Raw genomic sequence first — 25,068 nt, 5'->3', positions numbered from 1 at the left:
TAAGGGATTTTAAAACATATCCATTATAGAAAATTGCTAGAAATTATTTGCTAACAATGGACACGAACAGTGCTAACAGATGCAGTTGCATCAATATTTGCTTGCAAGAAATTAAATTAAACATTCTGAATTTTTTTCCAGGGACCAGAAGGAAAACCTGGATTACCGGGAAATTCGCAGGTGCCTCCAAATAAAATCCCATGTTATATTCTTCTGTTTGTGGGACTTAATCTTGGGTTTAAAATGTGTTCAGATATTAACATTTTGTCTTACAGGGCTCTGAAAGAGATGGACTTGACGGCCTTCCAGGAAAACCAGGAATAAAGGTTGAATTGTTGAAAAGTGCTGTCAAGAGTTTTCTATAACTTCATCATTTCACTGAAAAAAATTAAAGATGTTTTGTCTTTTGTGTAGGGAGATAAAGGGCATAAAGGAGAACCTGGTCCAGTAAGTACATACAAAATACAATAAATAGTTTCTTTAAATAGCTCTCAAATTGGTACAAAATTGTCTCTAGATGCACAGAAAGACATGTGACCAATCCACACATAGTGGGAAGATGTCTGCTTCATAAAATGTTTTTGTGAGCTTTATGCATGTATGCATCTATAGACTTCAGGAGGTGGCAGCGCTGCAGGCTGAAGAGGTTTCACTCGGCACAATCAAGTCAGCTGCAACAACACTAACCCTACTATATGCTATATGAACTAGAATCTTAATCTATTTTTAATGGGCAGCTTTTTTTTTATGTGATTTACATAATTTAATATCTAAATTGTGTAATTAGCCATCAATTTTCTGTTACTTATTCAGGTCCAGATTGTGATAATGAGATTAATTTTATCATTAGAAACTATTCTTATAAGATGCTGCAAAGGAGAGGAAAGATGTGGTCTAATGATACATAATTGTTGTTCATAATATTCCCATTAAATTTCTATAATACTGTAATATTCTGGTGTGTACGACCATGAAATGGGAATTAAACTGCATTATGTTTGGTGTTGCATTGTCTTTAAATTGCAGTAAATCAAACTTGGTGAACCCTACTGAAGTTGTTTAAGAAACCCTGAAGTTGTATGTACAGTTCAGACCAGATACTTGGAGAATCTGTATAAGAAGACTGTTATTTTTCTTACTGAGATAAGTAAGAGTAAACTATTCAGTTAGGATTACATAAATTAATTTCATTTTTGGTGAATGACAGCACGATAAAGGTTTTTTGTTGTTGTTTTACTTTCTATAAATTGAGAAATTTGCATTCACTTGGATTTTGATGAATTCAAGCTATTTAAATGAGCTTGAAACCAAAACTTAAGCCAAAACCAAAATTAAAAATACACAAACCCATCGTTCATGACGGATGAGTCTACCAAATGGATGAATACCATTATTGGGAACAAAATTAAATGTTGGGGTGAAGGTTTCTTTTTTTATTATTTTTTCATTCTGACATTTAGCAAACACAATATCTGTTGTTTAAGTAAATGTCCTAGAAAAGGAAACATTTTGTCAGGTTTTGTTTCAGATGTTTAGTGGGTAATAAATTGTAAACTACAAATGATGTTACAGCATTATATACAAGCTTATATAAAGATCTGAATTATTCTATAATGCAGTTTAGATTTTAGGCGGGGGGGGGTTTGTGTGTTGACAGGTGATGGACTGATAAGGGAGTCTAAGTCAAGTGCTTCCTTACCTCTGTGCCATCACCACACTTAAAAGTAGCATCACTCAGAAACAATGTCATATTTTTTGTGTGCAGAATTGGTGCATGTTTAATTACCCGGGACGACACAATGTAATTCAAACTTTACCAATCACTTTTGAAGAGAGTTAAATAATACTCTTAAGCATTACCGCTACGTACATACAAGTTTCAGTGCATGTGGATGGGGAAAAAACCTAATTGTCATCCGACCTGTGAAGTGATCTGGGACACTTGAAGGCAGGAGTAGTTTCTGGAGCTCACTAGATCCAAGTGTGTGTTAGGTTTATTTCCTCATATTATCTATGATTAATCAAGTTTATAACAAGTTGTGTGTGTGTGTGTCAATGAACAGAGAGGAGAGCAAGGGATTGCTGGAATGCCTGGATTACCAGGAACTCCAGTGAGTATCACTTTAAATAGCTCCAGATGAAGCTTTGTGGTCAAATTAGGTCCACGTACTGATTGCTTGTTTCTTCAGTTTACAGCCAGTGTAATCTCAGGACTCTTGACAAAAAGGGTTCAATTCAATTCAAATTTAGAATGCTATTTTAACCTTTTTTTGGTTTTGTTTCAGGGGAGACCAGGCATTGATGGGAAGAGAGGCCTGCCTGGAAAGGATGTGAGAAATGCAAGCTGCATTTATGACAGTCTTACTCCATATTTTATGTATCTTTTCCCATGAGCTTCAAAACATTTACATTGTTTTTACTCACAGGGAGAAAATGGATTCAAAGGAGAGGAAGGAAAAAAGGTATTTATGAAATACTTCAAAGCAACAATTTTGGTTCTATTGTTTTATTGTTTTGGATAAGTGTAAATTTTCCTCTAAATTTAAGGGCGACAAAGGGGATGCTGGTGTCAATGTGAGTCGTTTTGAAGGTGATATAAACATAGTTCTGTCACCTTTAAACTGTTGTTCCATCTAATTGTTTGTTTTTCTTTTTTTAAAGGGGAAAGATGGAAGTAAAGGGGAGCCAGGGCCTCCAGGTTCGCCTGGTAGGCAGGTGCTAGTCACGACTGAGGTAGAAATAAACCCACGCTTTCATTGTGATACCTTAACCCAGAAACAGATGTGAACTCTTTAATATATTTTTTAAACTATAAGTGGAACAACCTTCAACAATTTTTGAGCGTAGACAATCACTGCACCTTAATTTGACATATTTATTGTTTTATTCTTTGTGTAGCAATTTCTTTCAAGGTTTATAATTTCATTTGCACTAGTAGGTGTTTTTTTATATGTTGTAAATCTACTCATTTCTAAGTATGGAAGGATTTAAAACAATATCAAAAATCAAGAACTTTCTATGTATGGTTAGCTCTGATGTCAGTAAGGAAAAATATACTAAAACATGCTTTTTCTGCAACATCTAAAGAAGATTTTGTTGCATGTGCCACACGTGGAGCAATTTATATGCAGTTAACTTTGACAAACAAATTAGCAGAATCAATTTTCGACACACACTGGCTCCCATAATACCAATAACACTCCCCCAGTTTTCATTTATAGGACATGTAGGAAAATCTACATATAATTACTTACTAATTTAAGTGGTGCTATTTTTGTTCAGGGCGCCACAATTGATGACATTCGGCAGGCATTTCCAATCCCAATGGGTCCACCAGGAGCTACTGTGAGTTTACTACTTCTATATACACAACATGTTTCTGCATACAGCATGAGCAGCTAATAAATAATTGCACGTCATTCCTGCTGCAGCTCGGCATAATTCATGAATTGCCGGGATAAAATCTAAATCGTCGATGAGCGATGGCTGCATTGTACTTTACTTTAGGTTGAAACTGGCTACGGGAAGAATAAAAACAGCATTGCAAGCTTGATGTCATGCATATTAGATGCATGCTCAAAGTGTCTTGCTCCTCTGTTTCTGTGTGTGTGTAGGGTGCACCAGGAATGAAGGTAAGACTGTATCACTGTTCATTGAGGATGGCTTAGGCGGAAATATGAGCTTGATGCTTTATTTGTCCTATTTTTCAGGGTGAAAAAGGAGAGCAAGGCCTGAAAGGGGAAAAGGTACATACTGATGATTTATATGTGAAAACCATGGAAATGGAAACTGCCTTATTGTGCGCTTTATAAACATCCATATCTGTACAGGGAGATGCTGGCGCTCCTGAAAAGTCTCTGGAGATGAAGGTTGAACACATGACATTGTGATTCCTCCTCTGGGATGCATTTTCTGGGTTTATGCGATTGAGTCACTGAAAATATTTTGCCTCCATTTTAGGACATTGAAGAAATGTTTGAAAACTATGGAATAAGGGTGAGCTTTGACCTTATAAGTCTATGAAATTTTTAACAGTGTGATGGCACATCATCCATTGTCATTTTTATTTTTTATTTTTTCCCCACAGCTGCCTTTGTTGAAGGCTTTGATTGACAGGCTGCTGCAGGACGGTATAGAGGAACTGCTCCAAGTGCTCACTACATCCAAGAAAAAAGAAAAAACCGATACTCACACCTCCAATGTCATCACAGAGTACACTGTACGTAATGTCAATCTGGATTTCCCCAAGAGGCCTCTATACAGCCAGGACAAGAAGAATAGAAGTTCAATATAAGCAAGTCAACATTATGTCCAAATCATGCTGAGGCAGTAAAGAAAATGAAATGCAAAAGGATACAAGAGTCAATTAATATTCAGCCTCTCCATTCTTTTTTTGTTAATCTTAAATTCAGCTTTTTTTTTTTTAATCTTTCGGTGTCTTTTGTATTTCATGCGTAGGAATTTTGTTTTGCTAATCAAATCAGTCATTACGTAACATTGTGAAGAAATTGATTGTTTTTGTTTTTTTTAGAGTTCTTTGAAATTTGACCTCACCAGCAAGCCACTGATAGCATTAGATGACGAGGACAAACATTTAGAGGGTGAACTGCGTGATCCTCAGTCAGCTGTAAGTATTCAACTTGGTAATGAACCAATGCCAAGACGTTAATTTCCTCATAAAATAAGGAAAACTACAAGGTCTAAATATAGAAATGCATTTCTACTGAGGCTTTATTAAATTAACCTTGATATGTTCCACACTGACAACATGTTTTTTGTTGCCATTAACATGATTAACATGCAGCAGTACTGAAGTGTGATGGGGCCTTTTTATCTCCCTAATTACATACATTCTGACCATCTTTCATTTTGTTTTCTCTGAAGGGTCCTTTGATTGAAACCGCAGAGGGTCCAACGCTGTGGACCATGACCACAGTGGACGGAGAGAAGAAAGTCACCAAATTAAAGGGACCCAAAGGGACAGGGGAAGAAGACTGGGATGAGGACAAAGTGTCTTCGCTCAAAATGAATCTGACTTTGATCAATTCTACCTTGAACTACACCAACATTGAGGAGGTAGGAACTCCTAATATTCTCAACATTGTTTGGAATCTCATAATTTGCTCATAATGCTTTGGGGTGTGACTGATTATTATTATGTTTTCTGTCATATTTTGTTCGTGTGGATAAATATTATCCAGTTCAATAACTTCATTAATCAGCTATCTGCAAATCACTCTATAATTAGAATTCTAAAATCTACCTTAAATATTGAATTAAACTAGTATCAAAATGCAATTTGATAATTAAATTATCCATAATTTCTGTTGAAATGCTGTAAATATGTCTTTAGATGGTCTCAGGGTTGCCTGAAACTGTGCTGGAGGCTGTTCTCCTCACACAGGATGACCCACTGAAGAAGAACTCGGCACCAAAGAAGAAGAACAGGGAACATGGGAAAGTAAAGCTTTCTCATTAATACACTTTAAATATACATGAAATACATAACTCTTCTCGGTTTAATTTAATGCACATATTTAATGGCGCACACTTGCCTTTCATGTTTTTGTTTTAACTTATTCTACAGAAAACATAATGATGTGAATTCAATAAAAATATTCAAATCAACTCTTGAAGAAATGTAAAGATTTAAATCTCTGTTGACATCTTGTTGCAAGTTAACAGTGGTGGAGTTGCAGATGTGAGCAGGAGTTGGTGCACTAATGAGATATATGCAGTGAAAAAAGTTTAACCTGAAAGATATTCTTAACCCTGAAAATATAACTGAAGATAAACATATTTGGCAGTCGATATTCTGCCATCCCTATACGTATATATTTTCTTTTTGCCGCTAACGTACTTACTAAAGTATTTCATTTGCTATAACTCTAGTTATGAATGATTTAACTTCAATCAGCCACAAACATATTTGTAGGTGGACTATTGTCTCAATAACATTGCATCAACTGAATTCTTTTTTTTTTTTTGTCAAAATTCCTCTGAATAAATGGAAAAGAAAATCATCAGTGAGCTAAAACATGAAGTCAGTGGTGTGACTCAAATAAATAAAAGCTGGATTACGTCTTGGGTACTGTTGTATTCACCTTGATATTCATTAACTTCTTCCCTGCTGTTGATATCACTCTTAACTTATCTACCATAATTTTACCAACAACAGAAACATGAGGAACTTGTATCTTTTTTTTTCTCTGACTTTTGACTTCTTAACCAGGGCAAAGGAAATAAAGGACGACAAAAGAGGCAGAGACAACGCCTGGTAAATGTCCTTAAAGGGTGTCAAACTAAACATGGAAACTGAACTTACCTTTTCATTTAAACTCACCAAAAACAAAGAAATTAGGGGTGTAACTGATGATATTATCAGCCGAGTCAAAGCCAGCAGTGGCAGTTTTTGATGTGGCTCTAGGGGGAAGACGCAAGTACTTGAGAATCAGTAAAAAAAAAAAATTTAAAAAAGCACGTTATGAACAGGTTTTTTGTAGTCTTAATGTATGTTCGGAGGCTGTAGTTGTCTTTTATTTGCTGCTGAGAATATGGAGACACGGTCAGGTGCATTCTGCCTTCCGTTTTATCACCCTTAAAATCTCAGATAATAGAGTTTTACCCTGCCTTCTGCTGGTGGCAAATAACCATTTGTAACCTTTTTTTAAGTGGCTGAAAAAAGTTCCCAGAAATATTGTTAGTGTTGTTGTCTTCCCGTAGACGCGGTATGCTGCATTGTCCCGTCTCGTGAGTCGAATAAATCGTTACACCCCTAATGTCAACTAACACTTCTCAACCTACTAAACTCCAAAAACAAACTCCCTCGCAGTTCTAACATAACATAATCTGACAAGAAATAACAGCTCCTTTAACTACATTTTAATAAATTAGGACTAAATAACTAATTCACTAAATAACTATAACACCCTCAATTAACAGTAGATTGTATGGATGATGCCTCTGCAATACGGAGCATGTCTGTTTTAATATCTATGTGCTTCAAATTAAAATGTTGACTTAATCGATGGGTTGCTTTGCGATTTCTTGGCTTTGTTCTCCTCAATCACAACTGATGTAAATGTTGCTAATTGCAATTTTTCCTCTTTCTTAAGATGAATAACGAGCACAAGCAAAAGGAAGAGGAAAACGAGGACTTCTATGACAATGAAGAATATACTTACGAATACGAGGTAGGCAGTGGTTGCATCAAATTAGTAATTCAGTCTCGGTTGGGAGCTTTCTCTTAAATGTGATGTTGATGACGTGGATTATCTTGCAGATTTAAGCACGGAGGATATAAAGAGGCTTTTTTTTTCCTTTTTTTTCCCCCTCCAGTTATCTCTGGGGACTCAAAAATATCCGTGCCCACACAAATACTGGAAAGCGTTGATTAATGACACACCCACTACCTGAATTTAATCATTAGGGTTGAATTAGTTTGTCAGTGCAGCTCGCTGCATCTGCTGTGTATGTTTTGCACCAAGGTTGTGCATGTTTAAAAGTTATGATGAAAGAATTTTTTGTTTCTTTCTTTGAAACAGGAAGAACTTTTCCCAGACGAACCTACAGTCTCCCTGGAGAGGATGGAGAAGGGAGAGGTAAATTTGCTTCAAACAGAATGCTCTCATCTGTGACAGCTGGACTGGGTATAAAAGTCATGATTCATTTTTAACGTAAAATATGCTCAATGCTTTTTTTGCATGCGATTTGAAGTCCTAAATAGATGAATTCCCAAGTCCTGCGGATGAAAACAAAGCACGATTGAAACAATAGACATAACTCTTATATTTAATTATGTTCTTTTAATCATCTTTGCAGGAGGAACAGCTATTCACACAAAGTCCAGACCCGTTTGATACCTCCAGTCGTCCTCTAGCCACCGTCAGAGAAACCGATGCACAGGTAACTACTCATTATGGATGGCATACTGTGTCATTTTGGCTTGGTCAGCATGCACAAGGACACATCCATTAAATGAAAGTTATCTTTTTGTTCCAACAAAAATCCCCACATAGGAATATATTATTTTGTTTGTCCCCTCTGTTGTAGTTGAGGGATGTCCCCTGAGTGTTATTCAGAGAAAGTTAGTTTGCTCTCTGGAAAGTTTTTTAACTCTTGTAAGAGGGTCAGTCAAAAAAAAAGAAAAAAACAAGTGTGTTGGTAAAAACATTTATTTTGTGTAAAGCGTTGAAACTTCCTTTAACTCATCCGTCTTCCCATCAACTCTAGTCAACTTCCCTGATCTTTGCTGAAGAAAAGCATTGCTGTAATATGATGCTGCCACTACCATGCTTCACACTGGGAATCTAAGAAGGATGATGCGCTTTAGTTTTTTGACACGTGCGGCAAAACGGTCAATTATGGTCTCATCTGAAAAGAACACTTATTCCAAATATTTTCTTTGTCCCTTACATTGCTTGTGAGAGGCCGCAGCAGGACTTTCAACAATGGCTCTCTTCTTGCAAATCCTAGGTGCTACTAGTGCTACTTCTTAATTGTCTGACTAAAATGTCAATAAAATACATTGAACCTCCTGAATATAATGTGACAAAATATGAAAGTTTGAAAGTTTGAGGGGTCTGGATCCCTTGTATTGCTGTTGCTGTCTCTTTAAGAAATGCATGTATGGACTTTAAATTACCTTCATGTACTATTGTGGATGAATGGTTTCATGTCTCTGGATCCTAGACTGTAGAACGACTTAACTTAGAATGCAGCCCTAAAGACTTGCGTCTTGACTTATACTTGTGTTCTAGGACTTGAGTCTCTTAATCTCTCCTTCTCATGTAATCAGAAATGAAAGAAAGTTGCCATTCGCTTAGCCTATTGCGTCATTGCAAGGTTACTTCCAGTTGACAATATAAACAAAAGCACTTCCTGTTCTCTTTGACCTTCTTTCTCATTTGCCTTTCTTAGCATGCTACACACCAAAACTTCACATTAATCACAGCTATATATTTTATGACACCATCATTGAAAACTCTGAAACCACCAGTTACAGGATGATGCTCTGCTGCAACTCACTTCTTTATACCTGTTAGGGATTGAAATTAAAGCGTGTTTGTAATGCTCCTTTTCGATTTTGTTCCTCTCAGATTATCACAACAACCACATCACCTTCTTCTCCATCTCTGGATAGCGTAGATAAGGTAAGTAGGGAAGCTTGCTGTTTCATTGTTCATTCTTGTCCTCCACCAAGCAGGGAACTGTTAAAAGAGATTTCTATTTAAGCCTCTTTCTCAGAAGAATTACATAAAACCTTGTGGTTTGAGAAGGAAAATGGGCAAATTAGGATCGATTAGATTCTGATGTGACTTACTTTTGCTTAAATTGCAAAATAGGCTTTTGGGCTTGAATGGTGTGGGCCTTTTTAGTTGTAATTGCAACATTTTTACTCGGTATGGTGCTTCACTTTTGTGCTGTCGCATTCACATCCAAATTTTAAGTTTGCTCTGCTTGTACACCTAGGATGAGGTGACACTGCCCACTCCTCCGGTAGTAACAGGAGAATCAGATGAGGTACAGTTTCTATATTTTAAATCTTATCGACTTATATTTCACCTGGATGTCTCTTCAGTCTTTGCATGCCTTGGAATGCAAAACTTTCCTTCAATACAATGACTTGCAAAACTGTTTGCGCTTCTTGAACATTTGATGTTTTTACAAAGCATTGTGATTTATTTAGATTTTATGTAATGGACCATTGAAAGTAGTGGGTAATTCTGAAGTGAAAGGCAAACTAAACGAAAAAAGTCATGAAGACCAAGAAACATATCAGTATTTCTAAGAAATTTTAAAAAAATTCTTTGTTTTCTTACACTTCATTTTTATGTGCTACTTTGTGTCATTGCCTTCACATAAAACTAAATAAATATACATTGGTGGTTTGTTTTTTTCTAACATGTCAAAATGTGAAAAAACTTGGGTTTTGCTAGATACTAACACCAGAGACATGTGGGATTGCTGGCATCATGCTTTGTTCTAAACATTTCACCAGTTTAAACAGTGCACATATCCATGTATTCAGTAATAATGCACAAACATTTACCATAGGACAAGATGGTATTTTGAGCAGCATGCATTTAGTGTAATTTGTTTTAGAGCTTGCTTGACTTGGAAATGGCGCATAACTGTAAAATGTTGAGCTTATAGAATTTTCATATCTTATCATATTTAGTTTAAAAACAAAATCCTGAGTTACTTTTAATACTTCTCTCTCTCTCATTTCTTTAAACAGGAAATCTCTTAATTCCCCAGAGACTACACACTATAAAACTAGTCACTGGTGAAGATTCCTGAACCTGAGCAACATTTCACAAGCGGGGACTCCTTTCCATACAGAGACAATGATCCAAATCTATGGCCTTAAAAAACGGTCTATTTTTGAAAAATAACTTTTTAGTGGAGAAAACTTCATGTCTATTCAGTTAATCCAGCATAGCCTCCCTTTCTTGGCCTTTTTAGACTCTAAATTTATTTATTCCAATGGCTTTTAGTAATTTAGTTTTCTCTTTACCACGCGCTGACAATTTCAAATATTTTTTTCAGAATTAAATGAAAAATTATATTTATTGAAATGGGGGAAAAAGTTGCTTCTCTAATTTTCAAAAGTGTTTAAATAAAAATAACATTAAGTGTGTTTTGAGCCATTATGTAGATAGATTCAGCACTGTTTCCACTGGTGAAAGTTGTCTGTCATTACTTTGTGTGTCTTTAACATCCATGTGCATGTATTTTTAAGTAAAAATATTTAATACTATGAGTCAGTGTGTGTCTTTTTTTTTTTACTTTATTAATTATTTTAGAAATCCACCACACACAAAAACAAAATAAGTTGTGAAAAAAAAATAGAGCTCCCAATAACAGGTATTTTTCTTCTATTTTAGGGTATTTATAAATATCTATTTAACCATACATTATCAAGAAAACTGTCTAGAATTGCAGGAGATTAAGAAGAAACAGTAACATGTCCAAAGGCTTCATCTACAAAACACAAAAATCAATCAGATTTTTTTTAGTTGGGTATCTGATCAGGTTTTATTGGGCCACAAATCTTTCCAGACAGATGCCAGGGCTCCTGGAATCATGTTCTTTGGATAGACGAGCCTAGAATTTAATAATTCGGACGACAGAAGTATGGAGACTCCCTACAACCTTCTAGAAAAAGAACATCATAAAAACTGAAGCACGAAGTTAAACTTGCCATGCTTTACGACCTCAATGAATTCAAACATGCATTGTCCTGAGGGGGAAAAAATACGAGGCCAGATGCAGCAGAACTGGATCCTGGAAGTTGTCGTTAACCCAAAATCGTAACAGTAAATCTACCAAGGCCTGAGTGACTAATTGGGAAAAGCAAATTTATGGACCAAGTCGAAACTGATGTTTTGATGCCATTGAGATGCTGTGAGGTGACTGGAAACATGCAGGATCACTCCTCAAACTTCCCACCTGAAACATGAAACAAACTTAGTTTTTTATTTGCAAAATGTTCTTTTCCAAAGATGCCAAAAAAGAATTGTGAACATTTCTGAATAATGAACTGAATATGAAATTAAGTGCACCGATTTATTTTTTCACATCACTTCAGTATGAAGTTTGCTTACTAAAGGTTTTGGTCACATTACAGGCGCCTCAACCTCAAACCAGAGTGAAAAGAGACGACTTTTGGCATGACTCAACGGTAAGGTTCAGCTGGTTCTGTACAACGAAATAAAAGATAAATGAAAGTTATTAATAGTTGAACAACAGCAATGGCTTTGCATTGCAGGTATTTATGCCTGGGGCTCCAGGTGGAAGAATTCGGACGAAGGAAATGCAAAAAGTAATTTTCTCATCTTGTTCCTCCTTTAAAAAATTCATAGTTTCAAACATGAAAATGCAATTTCCTGGTCACTGTGGAGCAAGAATAAGATTCCCCACCTATTTTAATTCCAGAATCCGTCCTCTGGAGCTCAAGGTTACAGCAGCTGGAGGGTAAGTGTGTGATCAGCAAGGCACCAAACAAATACTCAACGGGTTTCGGAATTACTTTTATTTATAAATACATTGCTTTCTGCTTTTCTAGAGACGAAAGCTCAACAATCTCAAAGCTCAGGCACATGCAAGTAGGGAGAGGCAAGAAACGGGAGAGGAGGAGATATACAGTGATGCAAATGGAGAGACGATGTTTGGAGCAGATCTGACTGAGGGAGTAACTGTAGCAGAACCAGATGCCGACCCCGATCCGGTCTACGAGGTGGAGGAGGAGAGGAGTGGCGACTACGACTGGGAGACGGAGGAAGATGATGTCGATCGCGAGAGAGAAACCGAAGAGGAGCTGGAGAGGCAGCGAGAGAAGGAGAGGCTGGAAATGGAGAGGGAAAGAGAGGAGCTGGAAAAGGAGAGGGAGGCCGAACGTGAGACGGAGAGAGAGAAGATGGAAGAGGAGAAAGATGTGGAGGGCGAGAAAACAGAACAGGAAGTAGAGAGAGACTATGAGAGGGAGAGGGAGGAGTGGGAACGGCGGAGGGCGGAGATGGAGAGGGAAAGGGGGGGAGGCTACAGTGAAGAAACTGGACAGCCATACCCGTATCCTCCACAGTACTTTTTTCTGAAGGTAAGAACCCAAAGGTGACTCATCTAAGTACACTAATATATTCACTCTGCGAATAATAGGAAAGGTTTGTGTGCAAGTAGTCATTTGTGGAAACTCGTCCCATTAAACATTTTTATCGCAAAATGTAAAAGTACATGGGCCACATACAATGCAACACATAACTGGACTCTTCTTTTTCTGTTTAATCAAGATGCAACAGATGGCGTTCACACTAATGATTCAAATGAGGTTTGCTTCTCAATCAAAATCAAAAAGTTCACCCTGTAAACATTTATGTAGGAAAAACAGCTGAAGCAAAACATCAGATTGTTTCTAGACCAACAATTTCATTTTTACCTCGGCTATCTAATTTGTTGCTCAACTGGTTAATGTAATTAATCTAATCAATGATCAAAATCATTTCCCCAGTTTTCTGCACAACATATATTTAGTCCCAGTAGTGATATTTTAATCGCAGAGCTTTGCTTTGAAGGCCATATTAATTATACCAAGGCATAATTTTGAATGCGTTGTGCATGTTTGAAATGAAAAGATTTAGTTAATAATTTACATTGATCATTTCTGTGACAGGGGCAGCCAGGCGAGAATGGAAAACCGGGACCAAAGGTGACTACTGGTTTATTTTAAGATTAAAAGGATAACCTATAACACAAAACAATGTATAAATGCTTATTTATATCCAAGTCTTACAGGTTTAAAAGTGAAGCAGATTTATTTCTGTTGAGTTAATTGGCCTTTTCCACTCAACAAAGCAGCAAAGTTTAAAACTATATGCATAACTTTGATCCTGTGCACATTTTGTTGTATTTTTCTGGAAGAACATTTTAAAATCATAATTTGAGGCCGGAAATTATGACTGTAGGTATTCAGTCATCTGAAGATCAGTGAACGTAAAACATTATGAAAATACATCTTCTGTTTTGTTCTGTTTCGTCTTTTTGCCTGATTGTTGTGAACGACCGTTGATGTGAGACAGAGTTCAGCTGCATCCTGCAGAAAACTGCTTCCTGTCCCCCGAAGCATCGTTTCTATTTTCTGATTACTAACCGCACGGATGTTGCGTTGATTGACATTATGTAAAAGAAAAATGACAGTTCATCAGGTGGCTGTTGGGGGATATTTTAATCAAGACCAATTTAAAGAGCCATCACTGCCCTTCCTGCAACCACAGAGAGATGGGCTAATTTAGCAACGCATTGTCTTTTCAGGGTTAATGGCTTTGACTCTTTCTTTTAAACATGCAATGGTAGTGATTCAAGTGAACTAGGTTTAACTGCAAACATGGAAATGTAAAAAATAGAGAGCCTTGAAAACGTATTTATGTGTAACACATTTTAAAACATAGATTTCTCTAGGAGTTTATGCGATGGACCAACACCAAGTATTATATAACTAGAAGAGTAAATAAAATGTCGAAGTTCTATTACTCTCCCTCATTCCGTTCAGTCTGCAGTATGTTTTGTTGGTCTTTCCCATAAAATAAATACAGTCAGGTTTGTGGATAAAATAAAACTTCAAGGGGGGGAGAGAATAGTTTTTCAGTTCTGTTACGATTTACTGAGTCATTGTTATCGCTCTGAAATCAGCGTTGTCATCATCATGGGAGCGCGAAGCAAGGTCAACATTTGCTGAATGAAATGTGCCACCAGTTCATAAAAATATCATGGCTTGCCCCGCTGCCGATCCACACGGCATCAGTAAATGACATCAGAGCTCGGGGAGAGCGTCTCTCCCGTCTCGCCTGTCAGCAACGCCATTCGAATCCGGGCCTTTGATGTCTCCTCTGCTCTATTTCTGTACGACTCTGAGAGAGATTAAAGCAGGCATTAATAATTCCCCTTGTTAAACATGCTGACAACCCTTGTTTTTTTTTTTGTTTTTTAATGTGAAATTCCTCTGCGTTTGCTTATTTGGCTACTGTAAAAAAGTTACCCTTCAATTTATTTCCCTAACTATGATGTTCTGATGACGTTTTTTTTTTTGTTTTTTTTTAGGGGGAAATTGGTGAAAAAGGACAAAAGGTAAAGTTGTTAAAAATTGTAACCCATTATGTTTAGATGATGCATTTTTTTTATTTTTTTTATAGGGGGAGCCAGGTATTGGGCATAGAGGGCCAGAGGGTCAAGCCGGTCCCCCAGGACAAAAGGTGAAATTTCCCTCCTTATTAAAAAGAAAACAAACAAATATTATACCAGCAATTAACTGATAGCTTACTTAGAAATTCTTGGAAAACCAATCAGTCCCTGCAGTCTTCTTTAACATTAATTTTAATTGACTTTGTTTCTCATTGCAGTTTTAATCCAGGGAATTAATTGGTCCTGTGACTCACTCCCGCATTTAAATCTGTGCTTGAGCTTTTCCTTTGCGAGAACGACTTGAACCGAAAGCAATTATTCAAATGTGATAAAAGAGCCGAATAATCGCATTACATGGAACCAGTGCCTACCTGAGTGTTTGTTCTTCCAAACTTTCAGTTCTTCTCTGCGTTTTTTTTTTTTTTTTACACGCCTCAAATTGTCGCCTCAGGGTGAGCCGGGTGAGCCAGGACCTCCAGGAGCGCAGGGCATCCAGGGTATTAATGGAAATGCAGGAATACAGGGTATCCCAGGACTCAAGGGGCCTCCTGGAGATCCAGGAGAGCCAGGCAGAGAGGTAAACAATTATAAGTTAAGCTTCAAAAACACTTCAGAGAAATTCAATATTCTCTTTCATTCCGGAATGAAATTGGCTCGAACATAGAAAAATACAAAGAAACATGGAAAGGTTCTAATGTTAAAGCTTTGTGTGTTGATGTAGGGTGAGCGGGGTAAAAGAGGGAAGAATGGATCGACTGGACCCCCAGGACCCAGAGGTGCACCAGGACCTGATGTATGAAGAAACGTTCCTTTTTCTAATTTCTGTCTTTTACGCTAACTTTAGTCATTGCAAACAAACAAAACTTGTGTTTGTTTATCAATTGTGATTTATTATCAGTTTTAACAATAACAAAAGCTAAAGTTGCACAATTAAAGCTGACAATACATTCATTAAAGACTTTGGGGAGATGATATTTAGGAATTAAAAAATTCCAGAAGATGCTAAAAGTAGTTAAAAAATGGAAATGTTGCACTTTGGGAAATGTTACATCCTGGCCAGTCGAGACAAAGATCTTCATCTCATTTGGATTCTATGCAGTGACTTGAAACGGTGAAGAAACTCCTCAAACATTTTCTAGGTAAAAGTGAAGCAGGGGCAAACTTTCCTTTGACTGGTTTTGAAGACCGGCAGATGGCAACAAGAATCATTTCAGTGATGTTGTTTCAGACAAAGATTTGCCTTTGCATTTGGTTTTAGGTAGAATCATGTTCATTCTGTGAACGAAACAACCTTACTTGTTATTTAAGGGCAATAAAATCACTTTATTTAAACAAGATGAAACATTAATATGAGAACGTTTCTTACTGGAAGGGTGAACTTTGAATAGGATGTCCTTATAGTTTTTGTTTTCATGTAAAATCACCACTTTTTAAAGGAACATTTAGCCTTTTCACACTGTTTCGTCTGACTGATTGCCTGAACAGAACCAAATTTACCATCTTCTCTTTGAAGGGTCTTCCTGGAGTACCTGGTGTCAAAGGAGAAAAGGTAACAACGGTGATCTAGATTAATTTATTTTTTGTCTTACACATAATGAGTAAACTTATGGCGTGTTCGATTTCTTAGTTTCTTAGAATTTTCATTGTTGAAGTCTTAAAAACTATAAATATATCGAGCAAACAAAACGTCTCAAATGTACCAAAATATTTCACCAGGGTGACAGCATTCCAGGTCAGCCCGGTGCCAGAGGAGTTCCTGGTCCACCAGGCAGACAGGTGAGCTCTCTGCATCGTTTCATCGTCTATTGTTGATGTGTTTATATAGTTTAACTTGACATAGTTGGTGCTTTATGGGATATTTACAGAGTTTTCTTTTCAGGGTGAAAGGGGAACCGCAGGTGTTAAAGGAAGCCCCGGTCATATTGTGAGAAACTTCTCTCTTCTTTGTAAGTGACACAAATATCTAATCAATCTGTTAGATTTTAATTTTTTGTTTTTCAATTCTTCGACCAGGGTTCAAAAGGCTTACGTGGCAACAAAGGAGAAAAGGTGAGAGGCATTTACGATATTACCTGATATTAATTTAAAGATTTTTAAAATGATACGTTCGTGGCTGACATTTTGTGTTAATGCATGTTGGCAAAGATGGATATTTTTATAGTCATTACTTTTATTAAATTCAGTATTGAGCTTTCTCCTTTATTACATAAAGCGCTCAGTGGACTCAAATGTTTGTCTTGTGATTTAAAGAAAAAAAAAATACCAGAGAAAATAAAGCATAAAAAGTTTAATACAAAAAGACAAGATCCCATAAACCACGATGGATGTATCAAAAGGTATCACTCAAAAAAGATATAAATAAAACTGCTACCATGTAGCTTAAACTTTCTCCTTATGGATTATGGAGCATTTTGGTGTAGCTGCTTAATGATGCTGCAGATAAACCCTTATGTTGTCTTAATTTACACTGAATTTGTCATCTTAATGCTGACAGGGGATGTAAGGAGGATGTTTCCATTGTCATTATGACACTGATATCACTGAGGCAAGATGACGGATTAAGACTCATTTCCTGACTGAAATATGGACGTTTTGTCGAAAAGCTATTTGATTACGTCAAACAAAAAAAACAACAAAAAAAAAAAGAAAGAAAAACTATGTAGGTATGCAGAAGACTTGCTTTATCTGTAAAGTTGGGTCAGAATGAAAAATGCTTCATTTCTCTTAGTCTTGTTCTTCACTGCAGGGCAGGTTCTGTTGTCTCATTTTAAGCTAAGAGTCTCATCTGAAGCCGTTCAAAACCGTCGACCTAATAATATATTCTTACTGCATTTTTTTCCCGCCTCTAACTCAAAGACCAGAGTAACCTGCAGATATTTTTCCCCTCCAAATATTTAAGTAAAACATAACCCAAAGATAACGTTGACATGATTTCTCTATTAAATCTAAACACAAAGGCCTGGAAAGTTCTGTTTTATTGTCGGTCATCTGCTCATGTATTTATTTTCTCTCTAGATTTCAGTGAGCGATTCCATCAATGATTGTAGGAATTATTTGTGAGTCTTTTGAGATTTGTCAATGGTAGATTGTGTGTTTGACGATGCTGAGTTTTGCTTTCCAGCAGCAAAGAGTCATGAAATATGAAACATGTATTGACATTTCGGATGAAAATGATTGCATTTCGGAATATATGAGACGCAGCTCCGCTTCTTTTCAGGGAGACCGCGGCGTACCTGGACTCAGAGGAGAGAGAGTATGAAATTTACACACACTGCATCCCGTTTCAGTTGAAATTTTAAAGAGGCTTCGCCTTCATATTCAATATAATATTTTGCCCAAATCAATTTTTTTTTATATATATATATTTTTTATTTCTGACATGACTTCACAAATTAATACCATCCTGCAGGGGAACGTACTTCAGATTCAAGGACCTCGCGGGTTCAAGGGCTCCAAAGGGGACGCGGTGAGATCCTCTTTATTGTGTAGGCCTTTCTTCTGTTGCAAAGCAAATTAAATTGTGTTTGAAGTATTTTCAAGGTTGTTTTCGATTCTATAGAACAGCTCATGGCACACTTTTGAGTTTGCAGACCTTTGGTTTAATCCATATGTAGAAAAAATGGCCATGACTTCACAACCTGGTTTCTGCAAAATGAAGAAAACGGTGTTTTCAAGAATACGTCAAATTTATTAGCCGGAATTCTTCTGAATGGTCTTCTGCTAATGTATGCAGTTTGTGTTCAGATGATCCATAATTGATAGAAAGAATCCATTACATTTATTTAGGCAGCATCCTGAAAAAACGACAAACGTGTTTCACTTATTTATAAGTAACATACACTGTATGTTCCAGTACTTATATGTTTTACTGGAACTGTGACTTGAAGAAACAGTTTAGCGGCTGTGCAACTCACTTACATTCAGAAAAAAATGTGTGTACATCTACTTACTAGGGGAGAAATATCATATTGGTTGCAGTAGTGATGGTATTAAAAGAACTACAAAAAAGGTATTGGAAATGTTGTTTTAGGGGGAGAGGGGTCTACCAGGTTTCGACGGGGATAAAGGAGAGAAGGGTGAGGACGGTCCTCCAGGAGTAAAGGTAACAAATTAAGTTTCACTCTCGGTGGCTGAATTCTGACTGTCACATAAACGCATTTTTGATCAATCTGATCAGGGCCTTAAAGGGGATGCGGGCACTAAAGGGGCATTGGGCCGATTTGGAGCGCGAGGACCGGTGGGCCAGAAAGTGAGCATGACATGCTGCAACATGAGATTCAGTGGGCATTGCTGTTTGACAGCGCTGTGATAAAGATGGTCGCAATTTTTCATAGGGGGAACCTGGAGAGCCGGGGCTGAATGGAGAGATGGTAACAAATCAGTAGTCATTTCTAAATCTTCAATTGGTAAAATAAGTCTGTCTCAACAGAGTTATTGACCAGAAGTTAATTAAGTGATGATGCGCAATAACTCCAGTTTTTTATTCATTCTAGGGGCTCAATGGACAGCATGGGGTGGATGGAGAAAAAGGCGACAAAGGAGATGTTGGACTTCAAGGCATGCAGGGTGATCAGGTATTATGAAACAAAAGTACTAAACGAAATATTGACAATTTTTAGTCTCACAATTCTTGCTAAAGATTATTGCAGTATGGCATTTTATAGATGTGGATTAAATAGATGTAGCCTCTTATTACTGTTGTGTATCTGATTAATCTGTTTTTCACAGGGCGATCCAGGAGAACCCGGCCTAGCGGGAGAAATGGGGGCGAAGGGAGAAAAGGTTTAGACATTCGTTATGTCTTTGTAGTTCAGTATTCTCTTTGCTGTTTCCTGGTGTGATTGAGTTTCCAGTTTGCCTCAACCTTTCCCAGGGTTTCAGAGGGTTTCCTGGACGCACCGGTAATCCCGGGCTAGACGGCGAAAAGGTTAGCTTTAGCTTTATGATTCTCATGATATCGTATGAAATCAAAATGTGGAAAAGTTCATGTGACTTTTTCACATTTTGTCACAATAACTAGAAACTTTTTGGGGGGATTGTGTGTGATTGCCTGGGTGTGGCTGAATGCACTTTATTGATTAGCATTTAAAAAAACATAACAGTTATCTTTTATCTTCAGCTCTGCTTTGTGCTCATCCGTCACATAAAATCCCAATAAAATACATTTGGGTTTGTAGCTGTAATGTAACGTATGCAACTGTTCAAGCAGCAAATATTTCATCTCCTAAACAGGGAGATCCAGGTGTGCCTGGCAGTGCAGGTTTACCAGGACGTAATGGACTCACAGGACGCAAGGTGGACACAACAAATCCACTCATATTTCCATTTAACAGCATTTCCAGAGATGCACGCACTCATTTTTTCTGTATGTATAAAATCTTAGGGGGACAAAGGAGTTGGAGGGACCAATGGTGCTGATGGTGACCCAGGAGAGAAAGGGGATAAGGTTTGCAAATTCAATGTAACATCACACTGGATACATTTTTATAGTTTCTGTAACATCATGCATTAGTAATCTTTGTTTCCTCAATTAAACCCCACACATCAATTCTTTTGCCCAATTTAGGGTACTGCAGGTTTCCCCGGATTTCCGGGCTTCAAGGGGTCAGCTGGCAGTCCGGGACTAGATGGAGACGAGGGACCACTCGGAGCCCCTGGTCCTCATGGGGATACGGGACCTAAGGTACTTCAACCCACCTTTGGGGCTGTGTGGTTTGTGTTCATTTAAACTGGTACTTATTCGCAGTAAACTTAACTGTGTATCGACACCACGAGCCAATAATGTCGCCCGGTTTTAAATTGTGCATCACTTAGACAGCCTGTTTTAGCCTGAGCTTAAACCCTTCTGTCTTTATAATTCTCATTTTCTAAAATGCAACCTTCACCTTAGATTGGGCTTTTTTTTTTCTTTTTTTCTTTTTTTTTTTGCTACATATCTCATGACCAAAATATAACCCTCCACCTCCAACCCCCCCAAAAAAAGAGAATCCAACAGAGAATTATTAGAGTCAAACAGACTCTCTCCCAAATATTCTCATTTGCCAACTAAATTTCTCCACTTCATGTAAAAACACAACGGGGTGGACTGAATGTGTGACACGGTGATGGGGACGAGCGGAGCTTGATTACAGTCATCATCGTGCCTTCGTGAGGGAACGACAGCGTGTGCTAGGCGTGCCGGGGCTCTGAAGACAGCGGAGACACGTCCCAAATTAACACACACACCCACACGCGCACACACACACACGCGCGCACACTGAGATCTATTCTTGTCTGCACCCTTCAAGTAATATCTTACTCAATTACATCCTTTCAGCAACAATTACCGGACTTTCCGTGTTAACGCAGAGTGGCTTGAAAATACTGATGAGGATATTCCAAAGGTGCATCTAAACTGATCCGTCTCTCACAAGTGTGGAGCGGTTCTGCATTTGACTGGGTGTCATGGGTTTTGTCTTGCGGGGAGGCTTTGTTTAAAAGATGCATTTTCCTTTTTGTACTTTTACTAACTAGGGTGAGCGGGGCAGGAGAGGCAAAACGAGGCCATGCCAGAGGGGGGTACCAGGAACCCAAGGACTGCGAGGAGAAACTGTGAGATCTATACTTGAAAGCTGTTTGTTCATTCCTTATATCAGTGGTTTATCCAGCTTTGGGCCCAAAGCGATCTACTGAGACTTCTAGTTATGCCTTTCAAAAAGCATAAAGATAAATAAAAATGTTATTTTTTTCCTTTTTTTTTTTTTACTAAAGAGTTTTGTGTAGATAATATTTTATTTTTACACTTCATTTTTAAAAAAGCTAAGAACAACCAGGATATTATCAGGTTTTTGCTACTAAATTTGTGTAGTGGTCAAAGAAATAGTTACTCGTCATGTTTGATTTAGCATGGAGACTTGATTTAAATTTAGTTTGTATTATGTAAAAGTATCCCTTAGTGTTGCTGCTGCAACAACTTGGAGTGGTTGAAAATAGGTTAGAAATGTTTGTTTTTGGGAAAAAACAAAAATCATAACATTTCTTGTATGTACAACCGTACCATGTTAGTGTTTATGTGACATTCTGTAAATCCTTAAAGTGAAAGTGCTCATGTTTTGTTACCACCAGGGTTCAGAGGGTATGGAAGGAGCAAAGGGGGAAAAAGGAGAACCTGGACTATCAGTATGTCAGCTGAATATTTCCGTTCATTTTTTTTTTTAAACCTTTTTGAATAACTGACCACCTAAATGCTGCTTTTATCTTTGTGAAGGCTGAAGAAGTGAAGGAGCTCGTCAACCAGGAGGTGGTTGAAAAGTGCGGTAAGAGGCTCCACGGCGCCGAAGCCATGCTTTACGCATTTACTTCACTCTGTATTTTGTCCAAAACTGAATAAACATGTTCTTTCAGGGAGGTCTACGTATTCTGACAGTGTCTGTGTGCGTGTTGGTGTGTGTGCAAGCATGTGTGTGTGTGTGTGTGTGTGTGTGTGTGTGTGTGTGTGTGTGTGTGTGTGTGTGTGTGTGTGTGTGTGTGTGTGTGTGTGGCTGTTTGCTGTCAAGCTCCTGTGGCAGCAACATGGCACCCCTGTGCGTTGAGCCATCTGTTATGTTCTCTCAGAGGAACACACACCATGGTGCCAGTAACATTAGAGCCATTCACAAACACGCGACTACGATTAAGAGGGACACCTGCCCCCGAAAAAATTCTGTTCACCTACAAGACAACCGCGACATTTTCTTGTCAACTTTTATCTTTTCACACCACAGTTGTCTACCCAAGAGATGTTCAGGATTAAAAATGTTCTGTTACTTGATAATATACCGTTGATTGTGTCACTTTTTTGTTTTGTTTTTTTCAGGGCTGGAGTACAAGTTTATGGTAAAGTCTGTGGATCCGGACGCATCGTACGTGATAACTGGTGGCGAAACTACCAATAAGCCCAAAGATTTAGCAATGACCGTCTCTACTGGGACCGAACTTCGCGAAGAAAGGACGAGACACGACTTTCAAAAACAAGAATCCAGCAGCAACATGGAAGAAATTCCAAGTACTCTTCCACTGAATCTGGAAGAAGCCAGGAGCTCACGAAATCACACTGGTAAGAAAAAAAAAAAAACTGCAACACAAATGTCAGCAGATTTGAACCCTCTGGCCAAGCTCACAGATTGCTCAGCTGCAGTGTGACCAAAAGTGGGACTAAATGAGCACACAACTCAAACTTATGTGGAGCAGCTGTGTGGTGGACATTTAAAATGTCCTGTCTGTGTTTTTTTTTTTTTTTTTTTATGGTGGTGGAGATTTTCAAGCAAATGGTATCATTAGTGCACTCTGACTGGTTCTGATAACGTGAAGTACTTGAACGTAATTCGACTTAAAAATGGAGAATGCGTCATGTGCGTGACATGTTTCAGAAATGTAAATATACACTTTTTATTATCAAGTCACACTCCAATTAATGAGAAAACATCCACAGGCAGAAATCCTTCCTGCTTTATTTGTAATTCTAGCTTCAGGTAAAAAAAAAATTAAAAAAATCAATATGCACTAACATGACTATGAATACACATGAATGTATATTTAACATTTTATTCATTTGACCAATATTTCCATTCCATGGTAATTATGAAATTATACATGGAATTACATAACTATTGTTTTTAACCAGGATCTGCACTGTGTTCTTGCTTTACCACTGATAAGGTGACATGTCTAATGGTACGGCAACCAAACTACCTCAGTTGGGTTTCTCTTGCATAAATTTTGATGTGTTTGCACTTTGAAAAATCCACCCTCGGGCAAAATGCTGATGCAAGACTCGCCTATCCGACTGCCGCAATTGAAGGGTTTAAAATAATCCAGTGCAAAATTAAATCAGTGCAGTTGTTTTTTTTTAACCAGTAATTTTTTGTTGTTCTCTCACTTCAATTTAGTTTTTTTTAAAGGGTGCTAGAGGCTATATCAGAACATATGAGCCAGTACTACAAAGACATTGTGTAGATCAAAGCAGTTTCATGTTCGACTGCTTCCTGAGCGATTGGGGTGGAAAAAATGTTGGTCTATAGAAGAGTAAAGGAGAAACAGACCTCAAAAGATGTTTACATTTTACACAGCAACAGGTTGTTCTGCAAAGCATTCACTCTGAGTGACCAAAATACAAATGTGCATCAAGTTTTGCAGATTTTTATTTGCAATTTAAACAAAAAAAAACAACAACAATGCACAATTTTCCTCCCAACCTAGACTTATTCACTACTACATTGTTGTTAATGTACTTTTTGCTCAGTAATCTAGTTGAATTTTATTGGGACCACCAAACAATTGATTTTGAAGTCTTAATTTACATTTCCCAAATACAGTTAGTAAATTTGTTTTGTTCCTTTCAGTACTATAAACTCCATCTCCCACCTTTTTTAAAAAAAAAAATAAAGAAAGAAATTGATTGCTTGTCATATTTGAAGGTTTCTTCAAAAACCTAAATATTAGCTGTGAATTCCCCCAGAACTTTAAGTTTAAAGTTTGCATAACAATGTTGAAAAATGAATGAAAGGACGCTCCATGACACCCTCATACGGCATTCAAATGAGTCCAAAATGCCGCTGGCGCTCATTAGGTGCTGGTCCAAAGAGAGTGGCTATGTGTTCGTCTTTGATGGCTGAGTTCAGCGCAATGTTCAGCTTCTGATTAGACGCATTTCTGTCTTTAGAATCTCACGAGGGATGGGCTGTGAAGTTGAGAGAGAGGAAGAGAAGACGAATGTCTGGCTCTAAGGATGATGGTGAGTGGCCAAGACTTCCAATTTTCTTCCTGTTTCAGCCAATTCCTTTGATTATTTGCTCAGTCTTTCTTTTTTTTTTTACTTTAACCCTTTTTCATACATGAGCTGAAACAGTTTATGCTTTAATGTATGTGTGCTATTAAGTATCTGAACCTAAAAAATAATTTTCTACTTGTTGGCTCTTCGTTTTAAGTAAATACAGCGACAAATAGAGAACATGTCATGGGGTGCGATGTGAAAATTCATCCAACAGAATAAAAATTAACACATTTTAATAACCTACATAGCAGCAACAATCATTTGCTTTATGGTCTCATTCTTATGTTCATTATAAAAGCAGTAGGTGTGCAATGAGGTTTTTAATTGACTTCTTCCAATTTGCTCGTCTTTTTTTTATCTATAATGACACAATTTGAAATTTTTACCTGGGATTGTATGTGAAACAACAATTACCGTACATGATGCTGAAGTTGGTTTCTAATTGGGCACTATTGGAAAATATTTTTCACATCATGACTCTCTAAGAACTTGCATTCCCCAACTACTGAAATTTGTGAAATCCTAAAAAATGTGCTCTTGTATGTTTACATGTAAACCTGTGCAAAGACTTGTCTAAAGGTTGTTGGTGGGGATAATGTCCC

The 25,068-nt window shown here is 37.5% G+C and overlaps 1 protein-coding gene across 8 annotated transcripts in view; it reads left to right on the top strand.

Moving 5' to 3' along the window:
* Positions 1-25,068, top strand: part of col7a1l (collagen type VII alpha 1-like) — a 74,991-nt gene that overhangs the window by 47,853 nt on the left and 2,070 nt on the right. For 4 of the 8 annotated variants that reach the window (XM_081603821.1, XM_081603816.1, XM_081603817.1 and 1 more), the window contains 52 exons: positions 142-180; positions 276-326; positions 415-447; positions 2,064-2,111; positions 2,286-2,330; positions 2,427-2,462; positions 2,548-2,574; positions 2,662-2,733; positions 3,283-3,345; positions 3,615-3,632; positions 3,711-3,746; positions 3,831-3,869; positions 3,961-3,996; positions 4,088-4,219; positions 4,532-4,627; positions 4,885-5,076; positions 5,354-5,461; positions 6,233-6,277; positions 7,116-7,193; positions 7,545-7,601; positions 7,822-7,905; positions 9,099-9,152; positions 9,472-9,522; positions 11,633-11,686; positions 11,774-11,827; positions 11,941-11,979; positions 12,071-12,601; positions 13,172-13,207; positions 14,596-14,622; positions 14,688-14,747; positions 15,128-15,253; positions 15,398-15,469; positions 16,190-16,225; positions 16,393-16,452; positions 16,556-16,600; positions 16,690-16,725; positions 17,894-17,929; positions 18,086-18,142; positions 18,707-18,778; positions 18,854-18,925; positions 19,011-19,046; positions 19,170-19,250; positions 19,405-19,458; positions 19,550-19,603; positions 19,909-19,971; positions 20,060-20,122; positions 20,243-20,359; positions 21,190-21,267; positions 21,781-21,834; positions 21,923-21,971; positions 22,511-22,750; positions 24,356-24,427. In XM_081603821.1, the coding sequence (XP_081459947.1) occupies positions 142-180; positions 276-326; positions 415-447; positions 2,064-2,111; positions 2,286-2,330; positions 2,427-2,462; positions 2,548-2,574; positions 2,662-2,733; positions 3,283-3,345; positions 3,615-3,632; positions 3,711-3,746; positions 3,831-3,869; positions 3,961-3,996; positions 4,088-4,219; positions 4,532-4,627; positions 4,885-5,076; positions 5,354-5,461; positions 6,233-6,277; positions 7,116-7,193; positions 7,545-7,601; positions 7,822-7,905; positions 9,099-9,152; positions 9,472-9,522; positions 11,633-11,686; positions 11,774-11,827; positions 11,941-11,979; positions 12,071-12,601; positions 13,172-13,207; positions 14,596-14,622; positions 14,688-14,747; positions 15,128-15,253; positions 15,398-15,469; positions 16,190-16,225; positions 16,393-16,452; positions 16,556-16,600; positions 16,690-16,725; positions 17,894-17,929; positions 18,086-18,142; positions 18,707-18,778; positions 18,854-18,925; positions 19,011-19,046; positions 19,170-19,250; positions 19,405-19,458; positions 19,550-19,603; positions 19,909-19,971; positions 20,060-20,122; positions 20,243-20,359; positions 21,190-21,267; positions 21,781-21,834; positions 21,923-21,971; positions 22,511-22,750; positions 24,356-24,427 (3,814 nt within the window). Of the gene's footprint in view, positions 1-141; positions 181-275; positions 327-414; positions 448-2,063; positions 2,112-2,285; positions 2,331-2,426; positions 2,463-2,547; positions 2,575-2,661; positions 2,734-3,282; positions 3,346-3,614; positions 3,633-3,710; positions 3,747-3,830; positions 3,870-3,960; positions 3,997-4,087; positions 4,220-4,531; positions 4,628-4,884; positions 5,077-5,353; positions 5,462-6,232; positions 6,278-7,115; positions 7,194-7,544; positions 7,602-7,821; positions 7,906-9,098; positions 9,153-9,471; positions 9,523-11,632; positions 11,687-11,773; positions 11,828-11,940; positions 11,980-12,070; positions 12,602-13,171; positions 13,208-14,595; positions 14,623-14,687; positions 14,748-15,127; positions 15,254-15,397; positions 15,470-16,189; positions 16,226-16,392; positions 16,453-16,555; positions 16,601-16,689; positions 16,726-17,893; positions 17,930-18,085; positions 18,143-18,706; positions 18,779-18,853; positions 18,926-19,010; positions 19,083-19,169; positions 19,252-19,404; positions 19,459-19,549; positions 19,604-19,908; positions 19,972-20,059; positions 20,123-20,242; positions 20,360-21,189; positions 21,268-21,780; positions 21,835-21,922; positions 21,972-22,510; positions 22,751-24,355; positions 24,428-25,068 lie in introns of those variants that run through there. The other 4 variants (XM_081603819.1, XM_081603820.1, XM_081603822.1 and 1 more) reach the window with 4 other exon arrangements.

This window comes from Poecilia reticulata, chromosome 23 (assembly GCF_904066995.2).
Source record: "Poecilia reticulata chromosome 23, P_reticulata-male-v2, whole genome shotgun sequence".
Lineage (NCBI taxonomy): Eukaryota > Metazoa > Chordata > Actinopteri > Cyprinodontiformes > Poeciliidae > Poecilia > Poecilia reticulata.
Note: the sequence above shows the minus strand (reverse complement) of the source record. Positions and strands in the feature narration are given on the sequence as shown.